General features: G+C 37.8%; 1 protein-coding gene across 4 annotated transcripts in view; it reads right to left on the reverse strand.

The window, feature by feature from the left end:
• Nucleotides 1-5995: 5995 nt before the first annotated feature.
• The window catches only part of dhrs11 (dehydrogenase/reductase (SDR family) member 11), a 65704-nt gene continuing 47738 nt past the window's right edge, over nucleotides 5996-23961 (reverse strand). For 2 of the 4 annotated variants that reach the window (XM_012961036.3, NM_001011258.1), the window contains exons 4-7: nucleotides 14118-14247; nucleotides 12369-12461; nucleotides 6857-6922; nucleotides 5996-6242 (exon numbers count right to left, since the gene is read on the reverse strand). In XM_012961036.3, the coding sequence (XP_012816490.1) occupies nucleotides 6201-6242; nucleotides 6857-6922; nucleotides 12369-12461; nucleotides 14118-14247 (331 nt within the window). In that variant the 3' untranslated portion in view covers nucleotides 5996-6200. Of the gene's footprint in view, nucleotides 6243-6856; nucleotides 6923-12368; nucleotides 12462-14117; nucleotides 14248-16654; nucleotides 20645-22353; nucleotides 22477-23089; nucleotides 23156-23961 lie in introns of those variants that run through there. The other 2 variants (XM_012961041.3, XM_031895918.1) reach the window with 2 other exon arrangements.

Below are 23961 nucleotides of genomic sequence, written 5' to 3' on the forward strand. Positions count from 1 at the left end.
TGTGAGGACCTGGTGTAAAATTGATAAATAAACTGGTAGCATATCAAACATTATTAATTTGTTAAAGGGCTTTTAGATAATTTCACATAGCTAGACGTTACTTTGCTAAGATACTCTTATCTATCAGTTATGTTATATTGCCTTTTATTAGGGCAAGCCTGCCCTGGATCATAATCAGTTGCAGTGTGGTTGCCAGGGGTTACTGCAGCATCTGTACTATAAAACTGCAAAAGCCACAATTAGTGCTGCATCACTCTTAGGTGCTTTTGAAAAATGCTTATCTCTGCTTTAATAAATGAGCCATCCTGTGTTTATATTCTGCATTCATAACTTTATTTCTTTCTCTTTTTCTACAGGTCCCTTTCTTTGGAAAACGCCTGCACCACACTTGCCCCTGCCTCCCCAGTCTCGTTTGTTCCAAGTTTTTGGATGGCAGATTTCGGTGTTCAGTGGATTTTAAGACAATGGATTTAAAGTGATGGGTGCTTCTTGCCCTGTCCTCATTTTAACACAATAAAAATAACCACAAACATGTTCATACTTTTTGGAACACAATTATAAACCAGCAGCTTTATGATTTGTGTGTTGTTTAGTTCCGTATCAGAGCCAAAGCATACCTCTTTACCCTGACCCACCCCCACCCCCCCAACAGCATTTGAAAATGGTGTATGCTTTATGTAAAAATATATACATTAGTAGGTACTAAATCTGCAACAATGCACAGGAAGACTATTTTAATTTTTTTATTTTTTAATTTTAAAACAGAATGTGCATGCAGTGTGTCTTTTTCGTGTTTAGGTTCTGAGACTGAAACATAACTGCACATTTTTTTCAATGATAGTTGATTGATAATGATCGAGAGCAAACAATCCTTATATCTAGTATTGCCCTTGATGTTAATTCTAATATATGTTTTTATGACCAAAACAGTAAACCCTACTCACAAGAGTTTCCATGTAGGAGCCAATCACATTACTTGTTTATAAATCCCACTGTGTGTTATATTTATATTTGCTTGCTGGGCAGAGGAAACTTTCTGTTTGTGTATGCTTATTAGCAAGCATGTATCTTACATCTCAATCAAGTTTCATTTCTACAACATTTTTGTTTTAACAATAGGGCAGGTGAAGGAAATAAAACCAAACAATTCAATATTTTTCCTCCTCTAATATGGCAGCCACACAGACCATTGTTCATTTACATGTCAGTTATGATCAAGCAAACCACTAAATTTGATATGAAGGAAATACATGCAGAAGTGATGCCTCAATGTGCTGTGTTTATAAAAGCCAGTAGCTGATCTATTGGTTGAATCAGAGTAATCTGGCCATTCAAACATATGAGACTAAGATGTAAAAACATGTCATTAGCCTGCTGGACTGATTGGATGAATATTTTATGGCATATGCTAAATATACGTTTTCATCACATAAAACATATGGTTTTGTTATTACTTGAGCTAAACAGGGCAAACATGAGAACTGAGACTCCATGTTTGGTCCTTGCTAGGTACATAGTTAATTGCATACAACCCTCTCCCTTCACCCTGTGGTGTGACTGTTTTCTAACCGGAGTCTAAGAACCAAGAACCCGCAAGTACCAAACATGGAGTAGCTTATTTCCCGGTCTGCAAAAGGTATTTTCAGCAACAATCCCTCTTCATTAAACTCAAGTTGACGAAGGTCTATGGTCACATGCATCAATTTTCATGAATTATGTAGAATGTGTTATTTTGAATTGCAACAACAATTCAAATAGTTTGCTTTGCCCAAAATCAGTTCTTGCTGTGAACCACACAAAATATGGCAGCAGGTAATGAAAGTATTTTTTGTGGGATGATATTTTGACATAGTTAACTGAGAAAACGTTTGGCTGAAAAAAATAATTTTATATATATATATATATATATATATATATATATATTTTATATATATAGAGAGAGAGAGAGAGAAAATAATCATCTGTGGCCAGCACACCCTTCAATGTTTCATCAAAAATTTTTTTATTAAAGATATATTGTTAAAACCAACGTTTCGGTCCTTATTAGGACCTTTCTCAAGGATCCTTGAGAAAGGTCCTAATAAGGACCGAAACGTTGGTTTTAACAATATATCTTTAATAAAAAATTTTTTTGATGAAACATTGAAGGGTGTGCTGGCCACAGATGATTATTTTCTATACAGACATAATTTTGGCTAAGCACCCCGCAGAATATTGAGCCTTGGAGTGCGGACACCATTTGGATTGCTTATATATATATATATTATATTTATATGCACATACTTATATACAGACCTATAGATACACACACAAACACACATTAGTAGTAGTGTTGTTTCTATTCTAGTTACTAGGCAGATGCCCTTGTATTGTTTTCTATATATAAACAAATACATATTTGTTTGTTATTGGCCATTAGCCTTACAACTACTTCCTGATCACTCTAATATAGTGTTTAGCAGGAGTTGGGTACTTCCTCTTTGGCCTGCATCTGTTGAATCAAGTGGTTGTTTCACTGAACCTTGGATCAACAAGGGCTATATTGCCCTAGAGAAAGCCACCATCTCCAGTGATCAAGGAGCAGGGACCCTGTGAACAAGATTCATTTAGGGCAAGATATCTTTTGTAATAGCACATTCTAGGAACCTTACATTACATTAGATACTTAGTTAATTATAGCTAGCAAGAGCAGCTTCTTTGCTCTGACCAGGAGAGAGAGCAGGGAGTATTCTCCGAACAGGCTCTGCTGCCTTAGTAAAGGGACTGCAGTAGTGACAAGGGTATGAGGCTTAGATTTATTCTCCCTTATCCACGTCTGCTGTTTGGGATCCAGACCACTTAATGTGGAAACCCTAAGGATTTTAACTGCCCATGCAATTCTCCACAGTAATGCATCAGTGGTTTGCCTTTACCATCATTTGAACCTGCCATTGATCTACATCTGTATTTTGTGAGTATTTCTATCCCTGCTTTGGATCATTTGTCTTGGACAAATTAAATTCAGTTCTAGTTTTGTTGCAAAAGCTTCTGGCATCTTTATTTTTGCTTTTCCATTTAATACTTTCCATCTGGCAGGGGGTAGGTGTAGTTCAGCATTGCTATCCAAACATATACTCTTCTACAAAGCAAACCTGTGAAACCTGTGGAAAGGGAGTTGATTGTACCCCATGCTCTCACTAGCTAGACATTTGTCTGTTTACACCCAAAAAGGGGTTAGATACACACACATTTATATACATATTTTATGTATAGCCAGTGTTTGAATCCAACCAAGGTCCGTGTGGGGGCCTGAAACTTTAAGCAAAATAAAAGTTTGGAAGATTTATTCAGCAAATCCTGTGAGTGCTGTTCACAGTAGAAAAGATACAGTCTCCTGTCTCTCTTTAGTTAGTGTGGGAAAGAATTTAGGAGAAGTAGCAGCTGAGGGAATGTATGCTACTGCATTTTTTGAATTTAGTCTAGGAAATAAATAGCAAAGTTGAAAAGCTGTTTGTGATTGTGAGACTGTGTGGATATGAGAGTGAAGAAGTATGACTGCTTTCCAGAGGACAAAGCCTTCCTGAAGTTATGTAGTGAATTTTTGTAGTAAAGCAAGTTAGTATTGGAGTTGTTTATTCTCAAACAGCATTTGAGCCTGCGGAACTGCATTTTAATGTCAATGGGGATATTGAAGTCACCCATAAAGATAGCAGGGATATCTGAATTGAGGAAGGATGGGAGCCAAGCTAGAAAATCGGAATGGGTCCTGGAAGACAAAAGATCATTGCAAATCCTAATTGCATGGACTTCAAAAGAGTGGAAAGCGAGGGAAGGTATTTGGTCAATGGGATAGAATGTACACTGCTCAGATAATAAAATACCAACTCCCCCATGTCTGTTGCCAGGTCTGGGGTTGTGGCTGAGCTAAAGGCCACCAAAGGAGGGGCAACTGTGTCAGTGGGACTGAGCCATATTTCAGTGATAGGAAGCCCTTGGATATAAAAAGGTCATGCACAGGTAGTTTGTTGAAAACGGAGTTTGCATTCCGTAAGGCACATAATATTGGTTCAGGGGTGGCTGGGATGATGGGAATGTTGATGAGGTTGTCAGTGTTCCTGCTATTTGGGAGCTGTGTAGAGTGAGATCTTGAAGGAGAGCAGAATTTAGAGAAGGGGTTTATGTAGGAGCAGGGATTTGATGGGGGGCCTGGATTTGACGAGATATCCCCTGCTGTCAGGAGGAGAAGGAGAAGTGCAAGGGAGAAGTGATGTGAGTGGGATTTAAATTTTATGGGCTTGTGTTTTGTAGTGTGTGGTAAAGGTGTGAGAGATCTCAGAAAAGAGAGCAGCTCATAAGAGCAGAAAGAGGGAAGAAGTGAGGGTCATTACAAATCCAGCGTTGCTTGCTGTACTGCCATGCTGCACCCCCTAAACCCATTTTATGGGGTTTTATGTACAATTTTATGTTTAACTCCATTAGATTACTTCCATGAGTATTTCCTGTATTTATTTATTTATATTGTACTAACAAATCCCCTCACTAAAATTTTCATGGGAGAGCATTAAAAGCAGGCTCTGGTGGTAACAAGTAAGATTCTTGCTAAAAAAGCATTCAACACATTTGGAACAACATTAATGAATAATATAATTTCTTTGTTTTAATTTTGAGGATTACTTTTTCTGAATGTTTTCCCTTATATAGGCAAAGAAAGCTCTTGAGGAGTTAACTGTTTATGGTCTTTGCAGCAGTTGTTTTTTTTTTTATTTAGAGGGTGGCGGGGCAGTGGCTTAATCATAAACCTTATTAATAAAGTGTGTCTTTATTAACCTGCAAACAACTAGTGTCTGTATTTTCATTTATAGCTTTCTCCTAACCTATAGGGTATATGTGTATTATTTGTTTAGCGTAGTTTATTATTTTTTACTTTGGTATTTAATTTAAGGGGCATCACATTCTTATGTGATTTTTAGAAACGTATTTATTACTATGTGAAAGTTAGAACTCCCCATTTGATAAATATGCTCCTAAACATCCCATAGGAATGAATAGAACATGGGTGAGTTTTTATGTATTAAAGGAGAAGAAAAGGTTAATAAAGAGTTAATCTCAAGCTGCAGGCATACCTTCAGTTGTCTCAATATTCCCCTTAAGTCTCCCCATATTTCTCCCATTCAGATGATCAAAAGCCTCATAGAAAAAAACAAAAAACGCTGAGCTATGTAAAGAAAGTTCCCATAATGCCTCACTCCTGCACCAAGACCAAGACTGGTACTGAAACTGTACATGCTCAGTTAGTAAGACTATGAGGGAGCTTCCTGCTAATTGGCTCAGATCACACATTCCTAAGGGGGGAGGAAGGAGTTCTTGGCATTCTTGAGATAGGGGGGAGCAGGAAATGGGAGAGAGGAGAGAGCTGTGTGTCTCTGGCAGAGTAAAACAGACACAAAAAATCTTTTGACAGAGAAGTCAGTGCAGCGTTTCTGTGAGTGCTTATGGCTGTATTTACATAGACCTTTCTGATAAAGCTTAGTTTTTACCTACCTTTAAACTCACATTTTAATAAATCTGCCCCAAACTGTCTTGTATACAAAAAGTTTTAGTCTCCTTACAGATAAGATGCTGTATCTATGTTGTTATTCATGCAGGTAAGGTGAGTGAATCTACTTTTATATAGAAAAAGAGAATGAATTTCTTTACAGCAGTTTTTGTCCTTGTTGTGGTTGGAATTCAAGTTTTCATTTGTGCTATGAAACACTGAAAAAAATGGCACAGAATCTCTCTTCTCAGTATTTGTCACATTAAGTTTTCCTGAGAAATATTAAATTCTTTGTTACAAACTTTAAAATACTGATTCTGTTTTGGGCAATGCTTCCAGCATCTTGCATAGTGTTTGCTACTCTAAGTAGCATATATATTTTTAATCTTGCAATTACTGTGGAACATTCTATCGTTGACCCTATTACTGTATTTTGAGGGGTTTAAAAGAAAAAAAAAATAGTATAATAAAGAGGTGGACTATAATGCAAAGTTACTTTATTGTTATATTAATAATATCTGATTTTAGTAGTCACTTGTATAAAGACAACAGATAAATCGCTGTTCCACCTAGGTTATACTGATTTACTGATATATTGTCATGTAAGTAATCATTTAGAAAGTGTAGCAAGAAAAGGAAGGTTAATCAGATTTTAATTCCTGGGCAATCTCTGGACGATGAGTTTTCAGTTGGCTTGCTCAGTTGGTCTCACAATCATTTCATGAACCTGGGAGAAAGAAAATAATTTTGTTTTAAAAAAGGGGGTGGTTGGTGTGTAGCATTTGTACAAAACAGAACATATCTATATATTACCATGTCACCAACATAAAATATAATGAGCTGCTTTTGGTGAAGTCAGCCCCTGAAAGCTTCCATGCTACATAACTCAGTCATAAGCAGTGACACAGAAAAGGCAGATGGTTAAAATGATTTCTATTGAGTGTGTGGGATAAACAAACATTAAAGGGCCAGTAACATATACAATTAAATATAATTGTAACTCTGTAAGCATCACACCATATCTGACAAGTCCCACATTTAATTAAAAATGTCAACACAAATTTGCCCTCCTGTTTTCTAAATGTAGACCTACTTTAAATAAGACTAGGTCTGCCCAACAGGAATTAGATATTTGATTGGTTTGTTAGAATGACTTATCCTGGAGCAGATTTTATTACATTACCTCATAACCCCCCCCCCCCCCCCCACCACCACCTATAGGAATTAATTATATCCCAATCCCACAGATTTTAAAAAGATGTACAAATAGTTTGCAAGGCACAGAATAATGCTACTATAACAATGGACAGTCAAACTGACAACAGAAAGGAACATTTTTACCTGAACATGAGGTGGTGTACCCAGAGCATATAAAACAGCATTAGCGATATCACCAGGATCAAGACACTATGGAAAAAACAGTAAAGAAAAAAACAATGAAAGCTGAGAGTATGTGCACAAAATAAATAGAATATAATATACATGCTATTTATACAGGCCCAGGTATTTTGAATTCAATGCATTTTATATCAGGTAAGTTTAAACTATGCACACTCTGGGGAGGGGGTTGTATGTGTTGTGGGGGCCCCTGTGGGGGTGTGAAGGCCACAACAGTGTGCTCCTTGGGGGTGCAGGGGCCCCTGGAGGCAGCAGCTATGGTGAGCCCTGCACCCCCCAGTCCGACCCTGGGTGCCCAGGTTGCAGAACAGCAAGGAAAAAAGGAGAAAGTGAAATAAGTGCAGGTAATCTGAAAATATATCAAAAATCTTCTTTGTGGCAGTAAGTTAGTTAACTGGAGGAAGCCCATGCAGCTGACCATACCCCTTTCCGCAGTATACTCACTTATCACTTATGTGTGTTTTCATTTATTCCAATTAGTTCTAGTTTTCACAAAAGGAAAACGTGTGTGAAAAAGTTTTTGTTTTTTTTTAAAAAGAAATGTCTTATACAAGAAAAGAGAACACAATAATGTGAGAACGTTAGGAAAGAGTTTATTTAAAGGGGTTGTTCATCTTTGAGTTAACTAGTATGATGTTGAGAGTAATATACGGAGATAATTTGCAATTAGTCTTCATTTTGAATTATATGTGTGTGTGTTTTTTTTAAATTATGTCACATTTTATCAAATTTGCAGTTCAAAATTTCAGTAGTTATCAGGTTGGGTTCAAATTACTGTAGCAACCAGGGAGTGGTTAAATAAGAGCCTGATATACTTATAAAAAAAGAGGACCTGAATAGAAAGATAAGTAATTAAAAGTAACAATACGAATAAAATTGTGCCTTCAAAGACCAATAGTTTTTTTGGCTGCTGGGGTCAGTGACCCCCATTTGAAAGCTGGAAAGAGTCAGAAGAACGAGGCAGATAATTGAAAAACTATAAAAATAAATAATAAAGACCAGTTGGAAAACAGGAAATTGTGTCTTACTAACCGTAATTTCTGTTTCCTAGTCACTTCCACTGCAACATTCACCAAATGGTTATGACCCCCTGCAGGCCAGTGGAAGGACACTTCCCCCAACAGGTTAAAAGTTGAATTTCCTCCATTCCCCCAGGCTACATATAAAGTTGTCCCACTATAGGGTGGGAAATTTCCTGGTGAATGCTGCAATGGAAGTGACCAGGAAAAAGATATTACGGTAAGTAAGGAACAATTTCCTGTTTTCCCCTGGTCACCCATGGTCAGAATGGGATTTCCCAAAACTAGCAAAGGGGGGATACACATTGACAGAAACAAACAATTCTTTAATGATTAGATTGTAGTACTCTCTGGCTCCCATCCAAGAACTTGCCAATGCCCTGATAGAAAGAATCTTCACCCCCTGGGAAACCTTTCTGCCTGCCATCAAGGATAGATGGTTCTGGTTTTGAAATTAGATCAACCCCCAACATCCTGCAAAGTTTTGAATTGGAAATGGTCTGTCCTTGTCTAGTCTGTGCAGAAGCAGAAACCAAGGCCTTCCTGGGCAAAATGGGATTATTGCTATGACATCCGCTCTTTCCTGTCTGGTCTTCTTTAAACAATCCACACTAGAGGGAATGACAGACACGTAGGTCAAGCCCCTCGACCAACTCTGCCCACTGCTAGGGCCTCCTTGCAGGGGAAAAAAGAACATTTTCTGTATTGAGTGGATGCCATGGCATTTATTTCTGGCTGACCCCATCTTCTTACAATTTCCTTAAAAATGTGTACACTCCACTCCCCTGGGTCCAATACAATTTGACAGAGTAAAACTGCCTTCCGATTTTCTCTTCTTTTGGTGCGTTCTTATTTCACTTAGTTTGCGACTGCTGTGGTATTGTCTGACATAACCTTCACATTTTTTCCTTCCAACAAATGAGCAATAGAAAAAAAGGGATAGCCTCCAATTGCCCTGCACAAACTCTTTGCCCACGTGGGCTCCTCAGCCCAAACTTGAAGCATCGGTAGTCCCTGTCACCCACTCTGGTTCCTCTATGGGTAATCCTCTTCCCAGATTTTTTTGGGCACACCACAAGTCTAGACTTTTCTTGACTTCTTGTGACAAACTTATCTTTTAATGCAATTGCAAATTAGGCTGTGTTAAACATCTGCAAAGGTCTAGTATGCCATCTTGCCCCCCTCACTGTTTGAAGATATTAGGAATTATGTCTTCAACCATTTAAACACTGATGAGTTGATACCAACTTCTGCCTCTTAAAGTCTTCCATTAGATTGATAATTTTCAGTTGTTTCTCTGCTGGCAGACTGACCAAATTCTCTTCTGTCTGGAAAAGAGCCCCTAATTATTAGATGGACTGAAGAATGCAGTTTGCTTTTCTCTTTTTATCCACCCATGCACAACCAGAAAATCTTGCACTCAAACAGTGTGGCACTCTGCTTCTGCTCTTGAATTCATAAATATCAGAAAATGACAATGCCTTTCTCCTTAGTTCTACTATGAGTGTTACCAAAACTTTTGTGAAGATTCTCTGGGACTGTGACAGGCCATTCGGCCTGGACTGTACATGTATGTTGTCTTCTGCAAATCTCAAAAAAATTCTGTGCTCTTTTGTGATTGGAAAAAAGGAGGTAAGCATCCTTTAGGTCTATGTTTGGATAGCCAGACTCCTACAAAGACTGCTTCTATAATGGAAGCCAAAGATTCCATCTTAAATTTTTTTTGTTCTTAGAAATTTGTTCAATCATCTCATAAACATTACTGAGAGCCCCTGAGGCCTAAGGAAAAGCTTTGAATAAAACCCTTTGAATCTTTCCTAAGGGACAACTGTCTCTATTGACATTTAACTCAACAATGTATGTACTCTTGCACAATCCTTCTGTTGGATTCTGCTTCCTTGAAAGTAGAATTAAAAAAAAATACCTTCCACTATATTTTTTACCCATACATCCTGAATGGTAAACATGAAAAAAAATTGCTTATCTGCCTCCTTCCATGCACTGGGCCTTGACATCCTTATTGTTGTTTGGAAGAGGACTGGGCTGAGGAAAAAAACACCCAATCTCTTTGATGCAAAAGCACTTCGGAAACTCCAAAAATCTCAGACAATAAATCAATCTGCCTTGAATGAGAACATCTAGGCCTCTCCTTGGAACTGGATACTTCTTGAAAATCTTGTATGACTGCTTGTTTAATAATAGAGGCTAAGGAATCCACTAACACTTGATTTTCTTGTGACATAGAAATCTCCCAGTTCCTGGTGTGCTTCAGTAGAGCCGGCAGCTTTCTCCCGAGACTTGTCTTTCTTACTCTGAGGCAGGAAGGCTAAACATAAATAATACTAGTAAAACTTACCAGCCTAAAAAAGATGTACTCTCTTACAAAAACAAACCTCACCTTTCCCCTTTGGGGTGAGGGACTTCCTTGCAAACCAGGTTCCATTGGTATAGCTAGTAAGAGAGCACCAATAATCAGCTATAAAGAAATCATCTTAGGCAATCCTCTTAGACAAAAGAGACACACACACCTGCCATAGTGCTTTGAATGCTCAGTAACCATGACTAGCAAATGGAACAAGAGGAAGCGAAAGGAGTTTAAATAGAAAATACAGGGATCTTCATAAATAAACCCACACATAATAAGGCCTGCCTTTGGATATAATGTATCCTTTATGCAGCAAAAACTCTCCCTTTGGTGCCAAAAAGATCCGCTTCTGAATCCTGCACTACACCTGCCCTACACCAAGATAGCCACTAAGGAATTCCAGCCTGCTGTGTATGACATGTACACAGCAATGCCATCACTTGCTTCACCTCTTCCACCGGATGCATTCTGACTGCATGCCAACTCCACAAATCATATGGGAAAAGCGCGCATCCACCTGTGAATGGGAGGTTTGCTGCTCCTGGGACTCCCACACATTGCACTCCAACTAGCACCTGTGCCAGGGAGAAACAGCGCAGTTTTGCTAACCCCAACAGGGGAGTCTATTGAACCATACTATGCACTCCCAACTCTGCATAAACCATAGTTTATACCATGTACAGTAATCCATTAGGGAATTAATCTTTTAGGAAACCATTCCTACTCGCTGGCCTGGACAGGACAGAAAAGCCTGGGGAGGGGATGAAAAAATTCAGTTGTTGGGGGGAGTGTCCTGACTGCTGGCCTGCAGGGTGTCTTAACCCACTGGGGAATGCTGACCATGGGTGGCCAGGGAAAAGTTGCTTAAAAACTTGCCATTTTAAACATACTAAATGTTAACTCAAACTCAAAAAATTCACCCCTTTTACAGGACATGTAAACCCCTCCCCCCACAAAAAAATTTAATTAGGGAACAGCCTCTTTGAACAACAGTAGTGGCGGGTATTTAAAGATTTCAAAGGTTAAAACTATGGTTGCAACACTTAACATTCCTTCTCCTCCTGTAAGGGCATGGTCACACAGGGCGGACTGTCAGCCTGCAGATAAGCTGATATTTACCAATAAGCGCAAGATTTGGCGTTTGTCGATGAATATCACAATAACATCACTGAAGATGTGTGAGAGGGAAAATAGCAGCTAGGTGAAAGCTGCTTTTTGTTTTAGGAAAATGTGATGGTGCTAGCAAAGAGAGGGGATATATGCATTAAAAATGGTGTAATTTGGGTGGGGGAGATGTGCTTAAATGAAAACTATACCTCAGAATGAATACTTAACCAACAGATATTTTATATTATGTTAAAGTGACCTATCTAAAAATCTCGCCAAACTGGAATATATATATATATATCAGTAAATATTGCCCTTTTACATACTTTCCCTTAATCCACCATTTAGTGATGTGATTCTCCTTCAGAGATCACAATGCAGAAATAATTCAGTCCTGACTGTAACAAGAAGAAGTGAGGAAGCAAAAGGCAGAACTCTGTACATTCATTGGCTGATGTGGCCTAGCATGTATGTGTTCCTTGGCTTGTTTGTGTGCACTGTGAATCCTATTATCCGAGGAGGGGGCCCTTAATTCTTAAAATGACAATTTTCTATTTAGGAGTACCCAATAGCACATACTACTTATGAAGTATATTTTTACGAACAAATATTATTCAAAACCTGCACCTACAGTGCTTGACTATATTAAGCAGTAATGTTCTGCTTATTAACAATCATGTGCATACTCTGAAAGAAGAAAATGTTTTTCAGGGTCTCTAAAGATTGGTGGGCCCTTCATATCAGGATATCTGGTGGGTATCCCAATACGACCTTGCACAGAGGAACAAAAAGTTTCCACCAGGCGTAATAAAGTCTATCACATTTTGCAGCAGCCCCTCTGCCACAATCTACACAATCTTCTGATTCTGATGATACCTTTTGGGTTTACAGTCAACATGTCTCCGAATACTGATCTGAATATTTCTGCAACCACTTCTGTTAAGTGAAAATCCACAAGTTTTACCTTAATTGATTTGTACAGCGTAGCTGCTATTGACGGGTCATTTTCAAAACATCTGTAAGCAAATTCTGTCTCCACAAGGCCAGGGGAAATGCTCTGGAAATGGATCAAGAAAAACCTTAATCAGGAAGGGCTCATACCGTCCAACATTTGAAAAATGCAAAAAAGGGACAAAAAGAAATGCCACATGCAGCATGACAAAAACGCCCATTTTTTTTTTTTTGTGACCACACCTTCTAAATACCACTTACTTTTTTACAAAATTTGGCAGGTCATGTAAAGTGTGAACACATATCTGGGTTCTGGCTTTATGTGTTATTACAGTTTTGCTAATGAAGGTGAAATTGCCCTTTAAGATGCAACTCTGAGTTCCCCCAAGAGACCTGTTTATCTTATAAGTTACAATTGTATCTAAGTGAAGGTGTTGAGTATTCTGGGCTCTCTGCCAAAAGCCTACTTATCTTATTAAGTCTGAGAAACTTTGTAGCATTTTTTGGCATTCAGTGCAGAAGATCAAAGGGAAATGAGGGACTTTTCAATAAGAATCCAAGGCCGAGAGCTGAGCTGGGCTAAAATCAGCACTGCCCCACGAATATCGTAACAGTTTGGAGGTATGAGGTCTTGTGCTGCAAAGCTTTTGTGTATCCATGATTGGATCCAGTCATTTTATCCATCTAATATTTCTACACATAAAAAAACATTCTATACCAAATGCTTTTTTCCTTGTCTTCCAACAAACCTACACCTCACTTAACCCTTAAGTGGCTATAAAGTACCGGCACAAAATACACACATTTTTGGTCTCCTCTTTGAGATTCATAAAAAAATATTTTAACATTTTTTAAAAGTCAAAGTTTTATAGACTCTTTGGAAATGAATGTGGAACAATGCAATATTAAATATTCATTTGCAAACTTAACCAAGACTTTGGTTTATCGAATGCATAATCTAGTGATAAGAGTGAAAAACAACAGAAAACAAATTTAATCAAATTTGCTTGCCAAGTTTAATAAACAAAAGTTTATGTGGCACTGTGGTGTAACTCCCTCACACTGTGGGATGCAATCAAAAATCCTTACCCTCCCATAATAGCGTTTGCTCTCAGCACTGGCAAAATCCAGTTAGATCGCCACTGTACTTGTGGTGAACTACAAGTATGTTTGCTTGACATGATTTGTCTTTTATAAAGCCTTGCTGATTACAAGAAGGGGAAATGAGCCAGCCAGTTGACAATTCAGCTTCACAGATCAAATTACTATTGATTGTTTTATAAATCATAATTACAAATGCTCTTTCTTGTAAGATAAAGAGAGAATGCAAATCACAGCAGTCATAATAGTGTGCCATAGAAAATGTACCTAGGATTGCCACCTGTCCGGTTTTGACCTAGACAGCCTAGTTTTTCAAAGTGTTGTTTGGGTCAAAACCTTCTGCCCAGTTTTCAACATTCTGAACATAATAACCATGTCCCGACAACATCACACAGGCAAAAACAAAGGCATGATAATGCCAGCAGATTGTGAGAAGCACGGTGCCGACGTCATCACACACACCCCTTTGTCCAGATCCATAACTGCCAAGGGTTGCAACTGTAAATCCACCCAACACAAATAACAATAATTGATAATCTCTAGGTTTTTCTGTCTGGTTTTGATAATTATTGATAAACCCATCCCACATTCCTGACAAATGCAGCATATGGTATGTTTAAACTAAAGTGGATGACATATACCATCACCGCTCCAGACTTACTGTAACACGAATATGGCTCTTCAATTCTCTCAGCTCTTGTCTTATCGCTTCAGTGAGCGCCGTCACTGTATGCTTGGTGGCACAATAAAAGTGAGCCTGTTTTGCACATTGGTAGATATGGCCAAGAACACTATAAAAACAAGTGTCACAAAAATTAATGCCGTTTTCTTGAAGTGATGAGAAGAGCCTGCCCCAAAACATTGAGCCCCTGGATTCTTCAGTGTACATGAAATAAAGCTTGTTGACATTCACGGATATTGAAAAGAAAGGATAATGGCTAAAAAAAAGCATTTACCCAAGACTGTAATTGATATTTATGAAATTGGTTCCATAAATTAACTTTTATATTTTATTTATAGCTTTAGGTTGAAGACAAATGGAGCAGCTACTTGATCATTTACCTGTGTTTTAACAGAGCCAATTCTCAGTATTGTCTATTGCAAGGAATTTTCTGGTGTTTAGTAGCCATGACAAGTAGCTGCTACTAAGCAGCTCTGTATGTCTTCAACCTTACAGTGATAAATGGTTTGTAAGGGCAACCATTTGCACCTAACATTGTTTCCAGCTGACAACTTTTTGTAACACTGCTGTGTATTCTGTGACTCAGAATATGAGTTTTAGAGTTGTATGCAGCACAAAGCAGTTGTCTGTTAAGAAACTCACAAATACAGTTGTTCCATATCTTATGATATTATATTACTTTAACATCCATTATAGTTTAATGAACTCATCATAAATGATGGCCCATATCAAGCATGGTGACTACAGGTGACCAAAATGTTCTTGACACAAAAATGGATTTGTTTTACCACAATATGCAGATCCTTAATACTTGCATCAAGGAACCCTAGAATAGAACTGCAGCAAAGTAATGTTGTACAACAAATTACATTAAATAATTGTTTCAAACACTCTAGGCTCGAAAGGTTTTCCAGTGATTACAGTGCAAGTTTTTTTTTTTTTACCAAAGCAAACTTTTGAATGCTGTAAGAGAAAAATGTGAATGCCGCAATGAGAAAAGTCAAATTACATTTAAAAGCAAATGCAGAAATCACAGAAAATGCATGGTTGGTAAGAAATTTATATTGTTTTATCACACTACAATTTAGTCTTTATGCTCTGCTTATTCTGAGATGTTCACCTTTTCAGAAACTGCTTGCCCTTTACTTTCTGGGGAAACACAACCTCCTGTATGGTATTCATGGTATTTCGATGATGTTTAAGCACACATAATATACAGTTAACAAAGGTATACATAACTGCACCAAAAGATAATTTATAAAAGTGGAGTCACTAGTTATAATTATTAATAATTACACTTGCTTTCAGTAACAGGAATAATAATAAGTGGCAGAGGGCAATAGCAATATCCAACTAAAGCTGGTCATTTCATATGATTTCTGGTACATGTATGATGATAAGCCAATGCACCGTCCCGTCAGTCAGGGTATAGTGTATCAGCAGTTGAGAAAGTAAAGAGAAGCTACAGCTCTTCTTCACTTTTTGCTGTTCTGCTTGCGCTGTTGGCCTGAACAAACTCATACAATACCTGTACATTTAGCCTATAGGTCAATCAGTAGGATACCACATAAGGATGGACTGTCTATGGTCCCCTTTAATACCAAGTCTGCTTATAGGCAACCAAGCTCTATGGGGAATGACAGATCCAGGGACTGTTTTCCTTTACCCTGCCTTAACAAAATATTCACTTTTTTTTTTAATGTGTGTATAAATTAGCAAAAATGCCACATTGTTTTTGAGGCCATTGTCCTGCTGAAAGATTAACTTTCTAACATTAACAAGATTATGTTACTTAAATGTTTTAGTGCTTTAAAAATAATCAGAACACAAGCAAAATAAGAGAATTATATCAGTTTATGGATAGTCTTGCAAGCTCTAAATGTATAAATGTGTGAGATGTTCAGGTTAAATTTAGAGCCTTGATTAATAATGAAGATTGAATTTTAAATAACTGGATAACAAATATCATTTTACCAGTCTGTTTAACATTTACACACATTTTGCAGCAGGTATACAGATGTGATTGTGGATAAAACTCCAGACTGCAATTAGGGTTCTGTGATGCCATATGGGCTTTGGTTGATAAGAGCTGGTATATACATCATTGTATTTCAGATCACATGCACACACCAAAAGAAAGAGTTAGTATTTAGGATACACCAAATCTAAGATTAGACTGAATATTAAACCCTCTCCAAAAACATTTAGCCAAATACCAGACCCTTATCTGCATATTCAGATCTGAGAAAATTTCTCAGATCTTATGTCATCAGTCAGGACCAAAAACTTTAACTTAAGGGTACGGATTTGTTTTGGCTAAACAGCTCCTTTAAACATCATTACTGATTAAAATGGATAAAATATAGACCAAGTAGTAGTAAGAAATGTAGTTGCTTCAGTCAGTGGAACAGCCAATATCCAGACTGAGGTTAACCACTTCCCAGACTTAACATGCAAACAAATATTAATCTGCTGAACCTAAAACAAACAAAAAGAATGACCAGCAACAGTCAGCAAATGTTCCACACAACCAGTTTTATTGATAAATAATACCATTAGACATAATGTTATTAATTCACCCCTTTTTCCAAAATTACTGTTTAATATCACCCAGTCATCATCATCATTCTACCCAAGTAATTTAGAAGTGCAAATTAATAGGAAAATAAAAGTGCAGTCTAGTGATCTGAAAAATCAAATGATAATTACCTAACAAAATAGCAATAACACATTTGCAGTAAAACAAACCTTACAGACTTGTTCAGCATGTAGTGCACAGTAAGTTACAGATGTTTAACACAGTTTAGTTGGCGACTTCATTATTAAAATAACTTCCAACAGTGAGATCCTGCTTTAATCTACTGCAAGGTTACTGCAGCTGTTACAGAACTATAACTTCCAGCAATCATTTGTGGGAAGAAAGCTGGAATTCAGTGGTGATTGAATTTTATAACATGGTTGCAGGTTGCAAGGCAGCATGTTTAATGTTCTACCATAAACAGCCACTACTTGTATATAATTAATACATACTTAGTTGTCAGTCATAAAGATAACAAGTGGCCCAGAAATCAGAAATGGCTCAGAAATCACAAAAAATTCAAAATGGCTCAGAAATCACAAAATCAGAAATGGCTACATCAAGCAGCGTTGGACTAGGGTGTATGGGGCCCACTGGGGCTAAAACCCCAGGCCACCCCCCCTGACAACTGACCACCCGACCCCCAACCAAGTGTGTATGTCTTTTACTTCACTGCGATCGGGGGAGGAATGTCAATGCTTTGGATCGGGTCTGGGTCGATGGGGCCCCACAGTTTTTTGTTTTTTTTTGTGTCCCATCACCCAGTCCAACCCTGACAACAAGCACATGCTGAAATTCAAGTTATAATCTTACCCAAAGCATGAAGAAAAAATTTCCAAGCTGTAATCAAGTGGAGTTCACAGTAAACTGAATCAATTAGCCATCAAGTATTTGACCAGTTATCCAGTTATCATCTATGAAAATGTCATAGGTTTAAAAATTTTAGTGCGAATTACGAGTATAACGAGCAGAGACAACTGTTTTAGATTACTCCCTGCCTACCATCACCATTAAATCTGTATGTAGTAGAGAAATATCAGGATTTGATGTAGGGGGCGGAACATACCCATTTCCCTCTACTTTAAACTAAGGAAGTGTACTGTGGATTTTGGGGGGAGGGGTGTATCCAATCCTCACAAAGAGGTGCAAGAATAAAGGGTATGTTGGGTATTTCAAAGCAGTGGCAGATGTTCCAGTGAGATTTTTTTTTTTTTGGCCAATAAAATAATGCAAAATAAGTGACGTAAGTGACTTTATAAGTGATGAAAAAAAAAATAACATTTACAAACACATACATACACACACAGTGAAATGTAACTGTATGATTTTAATGCCTATATGGGATTATATGGAAATATAAACCAGCAATTTTGTTGCAAGATTAGGGAATGTTTGTCTCATCAATTAATTGATTCTTACTGATGTGGCCAATAATTATCTGCAAATGATCAGGTAGCATAGATAAAAGGCCACCTGTAGAAAAGATGCATAAACACTTTCTGAACTGAACTTTGTGTTTTTAACACAGGCATACCCCCCTCCTCTCTTTAACCTTACAGAGTGATCCAACCCTTCTTTCACCTTATTTGTGAAAGTGCAGTGATGGATCCTGGGACTTAAGGTCCCCCTGTATTCCAGAGAATCTGCATACTACCCACTATAGGACCTCAGCTCCTAGAATCCATCACTTCACAATGAGACAAGGTGAGGAAGGGGTTGCATTATACTGTCAGCCTAAGTGATGTTGGAAAATAGTCATGAGAGTAATGGTTTCCTTTTAATCTGTGGACTGTATGTTTGTGTAAAAAATACTTTTATATTTATTTTTGGAAGTTCTGATATTGTTTATGTACCTTTTCTACACCTGAATCCCAACTGAATGAGGACATGTCAAAAGGAGGGAAGTTGTATATTTTCCTTTCAAGGATCTGTAACACAATGTAGAACAACACACTGAAGGGTATATATATGGCTTGTTACATCAATCAGAAACCTGAGGATTATGGGCATTTTAAGCATTTTAGTATTATAAGCCACAGTTCTGTCTTTTCTAGTTTCATGGTTTAGGGTTGAAAATATTACAGAAAAAGTCAACAAATTATGCATTCTAAAGTGTCATATAACAGAAAGGAAGTATATATACAAAAAATTGTTCCCACAAAACCCATGAGGTAATATGGATGCATACAGGCATGTAATTGCCGTGGTGCAATCACAAGAGTTTATTAAGAAGTCACTTGGAACACAGCTCTAAAGTACAAGCTACGTAGAAGGGAGCACATGAATCACGCTATGTACATGGCACTGAATGAAGAATGAAGCTTTCATTTTCTTGGCTTGGAAATACACAGTTTGATAGCCTCAGCAGTCATTCTCAACATTTGTGTGTGGGACAGCAGAAATGGACATCATGTTTTAAAAACATGCTTACATTACGCATCCAAGTTATTTGGAAAATATCAAAGGCAGTTAGGTGGGCAACAAAAGACGCTCAATTAGTAATTTGTAATGCAAACAAAGCCAATGGCAATCTCCTGAATTTAAACTAGTCTCAGGTTATATGCTGTCACATGCTCCGGCAAGTGCGCAAACAGTAAGGCAAATAAACTATATGCTAACAATAGACTCTTTAAACCATGACCAGCATGGGCGATCTTGTAACTTCCTAGTAATAGCAAGTGATTTTTTGGAAGTTGCACGCACCTTGGCTTACAAGTGAATGTCTCCATTGTGTGGCCCGACAATTCATGAGCTATTGGTCATATGTGTGGAGCATTTCACTAGTATGACACTAGTCTAATATAAGAGAAAGTAATATAATATAGTATTACAGGTAAATAAAATATGTCAAAAAATGTACACACCCAACTGTGTTGTTGCCAGACAAGATGTTAGTGTCTGATTAAAAATACCAAAGGAACCAAAATCTGTATTGTTTTTAAGCCTTATCATTATCTGTGCTATATGATCAAAACAACCATTACTATTGATGGAAAATACTAAACAATTGTTTTGCAAGTAGCATAACCCATGTTAACAATTATGGCTTACAAGGAGTTCTTCATATGAATTATTAACTAAAAGAGCCAATAATGGTGTTAAAATGAGGTTAAGTAGATTAACGGAATCAGTCATAATAGGTAACAAAATCATTCTGTACGAGTAATTTAAAACGGTTCAATAGAGGTAATTTTGCTAGTGTGGTAGCACATACATTCTAAATTGCCCTTTAATGGGTTATAACTCATACACAAAAATCAAACATTCCTTTAAATTAGATAACATACGTAGTGTGTAAGTATCAGGTGCACCTATTTAAACATTTCTCCTCACAGTATTTCCTTTACACGTATTTCTTAAAACAGGTATGTAATTCAATTAAAAGATATCAGACGCAACATTTGTATAAAAAAGCAGAATCTTGTTTGGAACTCAGTTATAAAGACTTCATAAAACCTAGAAGGAACCCCTTTACTTTGCTAAGAAGATTGGAAAAGGTGGAAACAGGTCACAATTGCCAAAACCCCAACCAAAATATAAAAAGGGACAGAAATTTTTTAGCAGTTTTGTAGATGAACAAACCAATGATGTGCTCTGCAATTATAATTCCAATGAAATTTTTTCAAGTAATACTATGTTTAGGAAAAAGGGGAAAAACACAAATTAAAATTAAAGAAAAACAGACTAAAAGTTTCTTGCCGATAATGTACTTTTTGTACCAGTTACACAATAAAGAACAAAAATATATTTCCCCCATATTTTTTTTTTCTTTCTGGGTAAAAGCCTCCAAAAGTGAGAATTCTTAATAGGTTCCTCCAAGTTAGCCCTTGAAGGTTCAGTTGTAAGTCTTCTTTCAAAAAACGCCAAGCTTCAATGTGCTAAATCACTAGGATATTTGCTCAGTAGGCCTTAGCTGAACATCCCCAATCTAAAAGCAGAATAGAAATGAAAAAGTAAAAAGATAATAAAATTACTTAATACTACATTTTCCCAAATATTCTCATACAGGTAGTTTGGGTACCAGCAAATAAAGGAAATTATTTATTCATTTAAAGTGCACAAGCATAATATATTCTACAATACACTGGTAGTGGTAAGAAACATAAAGCGATAATCGGCAGGTGAAATGTGTTTCATGAACCTCCTAAAGCTGATACCTTTCCCTGCTTAGGCTGAGTCTGCTGTCTATTAGTGATAAACGTACACTATGTCAACCACCCGATAAAATACCCCTAAGGGCCGTGGCAGACGGGGAGATTAGTCCCCTGCGACAAATCTCCCTTGGCGCGGGTGACTAATCTCCCCGATATGCCATCCCACCGGCTTGAATGTAAATTGCCAGTGAGATGACATATGCGGCGCGGCGATTTCCCTGAAATCGTGGAAGTTTCCTCTCGGGAAATGGCAGCGCCGCATATGTCATCCCACCGGCCCAAAAATCCCATTGACTTAACATTGAGGCCAACTTTGACGGATTGTAGCACAGAGAGGGAATTTTTTAGAAACGTGAAATTTACCACATTTGAAAAGGTTTGCAACCTGTGTCAGAAGATACCCTGCACAAGGGTATAAGTTTTACCCCCGGGGCAAGAGAGGTCCCCAAATTTGCCCCATTGACTTTAAATGGGGATTTTGGCAAATAACTAGTTTGTCGTAGACCCATGAATGAGGTGTCAAACCGTGCGGCTTATTCGGGAATCGGGTGCTATGACTTTTCTGAGGGGGTGGGCGGTTAATTGCCCCAACAGGGGGCAATTATCCGCCCATAGACTTAACATTGAGACCAACTTTGACTGAGTCCCGCACCGTTTGTGGTAGACCCATGAATGAGGTGTCAAACCGTGCAGCTTATTCGGGAATGGGGTGCTATGAATTTTCTGAGGGGTGGGCGGTTAATTGCCCCAGCAGGGGGCAATTAACAACAGTTTGTCGTAGACCCATTAATGAGGTGTCAAACCGTGCGGCTTATTCGGGAATGGGGTGCAATGACTTTTCTAGGGAGTGGGCGGTTAATTGCCCCAGCAGGGGGTAATTAACCAAACTGAAGGAAACATTGTAATATTGGGGCACAATTTTTGCCACGGCAAGCACCACTCACATTTTCTTCAGGAAATGTACCTCTCTAGTTATCTGTGGAATTCTACCCCTGAAATCCTCCGAAAGAATCTAATTAAATGTACAGAATGTCCAATATATATTAATAATGAGTGCAGTTGACCTCTTGTTGCTGTCTGTATGAATTTTGCGGTCATAGCCTCATTACACCCCTGCATATTGGTTAAAAGTTTAGTGGTGAGCGCAGCTTTCCCTTGTTTTCTAAAATAATCTTCCTTCAATCTTTTCAGCACTAACATAACATCTAACTCAAGTCTTTTTTTTTTTTATGACACAGTGAGAACTACTGTAAATTGCAGCTCTTATAAACCTCGTATTGGTATCTGTAAGCTACCCGCCTAATTACACTAACCTCTACAGAGCAGGAGCATCCATCCTCTTGTATCTTAAAAGGAGACCTAAAGGTATAATCATCTGGGGGGGGGGGGGATTGGGGGCAAAAATGTTAGGCACCACCATTGGTTCTAATCTCTTGGTATGGTGCTTCTGTAAACTAAAAACTGCACCTGCCTGTGGTATTTCTTCGCCTTCTTCTTTGGCTTCTTCTGTCTTTTCTCCGTTCTGGTCTGATAGGCACATGCGCATACGCAGTAGAGATGCAAAAAGCTGTCCGTTTCACTCTACTGCGCATGCACTTGCCTGGGCCTGGAGAAAAGAAGACAGAAGCATTGTGCCGAATGAGCTTCTACTGAAATACCCTGGCCCAGTATTCTGCTAACAGGACCACCAGCTTGGAGGAATCAGGTAAGCGATTATAATCACTGGTGGGTGCCTAACCTTTTTCACCCCCTCGGTGATTATATCCAGTAAAATATTAGTTTTCCTTTAACACTTTTAAAGTAATCTTGTTTAAATCTAGTGTAAATGTATTTGTGTCTTTATTTATGTTGATCCCTGTATGTTCTATTATTGCATTGTTTTCATGTACAGATCAATGTACACAAGTAACGCTATATAAATATACACATAAACAAATAAAGGCTTGTTTTGTATGTATTGTAAAGGACTAAAAGACTGCCAACAAACTTTTTAAAATAGGTAATTTTAACTCAGTAAGAGTGGCTTGTTGGCTTACCTCCGAGGGAAAATTGCCAAGCAGCCATGTTGCTGAAAAAGCCAAGCTTAGCACACATGGCCAACTGAAACGATCTTTGTCTCACCCTATATAGTGAGTCAGTTAAAATTATAATTGCACACTACTGAGTGCTGTTCTGTAAGGATAAAGCAAAGCGCATTTTTTAGAACTATTTCTACTTACCTGTACGTGAGGAGGAGCACTGAGCACATAAACCACAGTGCTAGCAATGTCTTCAGCTTTCAGACACTGAAAGAAAAGAAAAAAATAAAGCATGCCTTGTGTTAGAAGGGCTGAAAAAATACCCTACGTTTCCACCTAAAGGCATATATTATAGGATATTATAGGATTAACATTGCACATTTACAGAGATGGAAAAGGTCATAGTTGACAGAATAAAAGTGCACTCAGTTTCCAAGAATTTGTACAAATCGTACAAAATAAGAAAATAGGTTTCATCATTACACTTCTTTCCCATGATTACTAGCTATTATACTTCATACAATAATTTTATATCTCATTTCCAACCATTGTTCCATCCGTGTTTTTATTTGGGAAGGAAAATAAAACCTTATCATTCTTATCTCTGAATACTGTGGTTAAACCCTGTTTTTGTTTTTATTAGATAAGAATTTGAAGTTTAGTACGCCTACATTTACTTGGTTCAGGAAACTACCTTAGGGATGGATGCCAAACGTCTGATTTTATATTACCAGATCAACATTAGTCGTCACCCTTTCTAGCAACTAAAAGGCTGCAATTTAAACAATTTATCACCATGTGCACCAGTCCTGAAGTGTTGTACCAAGTCACCAGAAGCATTAATGAAAAGTGAATTACATAATTTCAGCTCAATAACTTAGGTAAACAATCTGAGACTCTGTCACTCCCATGAATAAGGGGATCATTTTGTAACCCTTCCATTACCAATCACTGTAGTCGCCATGTAACGTCAAAACACAGTCCTAGTAGTAGTGGGTAAAACTCCATGATTCCTATAGCCCTTATAATGGGAAATGAATATATATTTTTTCCCCTACATCTAGTATTTTATT

The sequence above is a fragment of the Xenopus tropicalis genome, chromosome 2 (assembly GCF_000004195.4).
Source record: "Xenopus tropicalis strain Nigerian chromosome 2, UCB_Xtro_10.0, whole genome shotgun sequence".
Lineage (NCBI taxonomy): Eukaryota > Metazoa > Chordata > Amphibia > Anura > Pipidae > Xenopus > Xenopus tropicalis.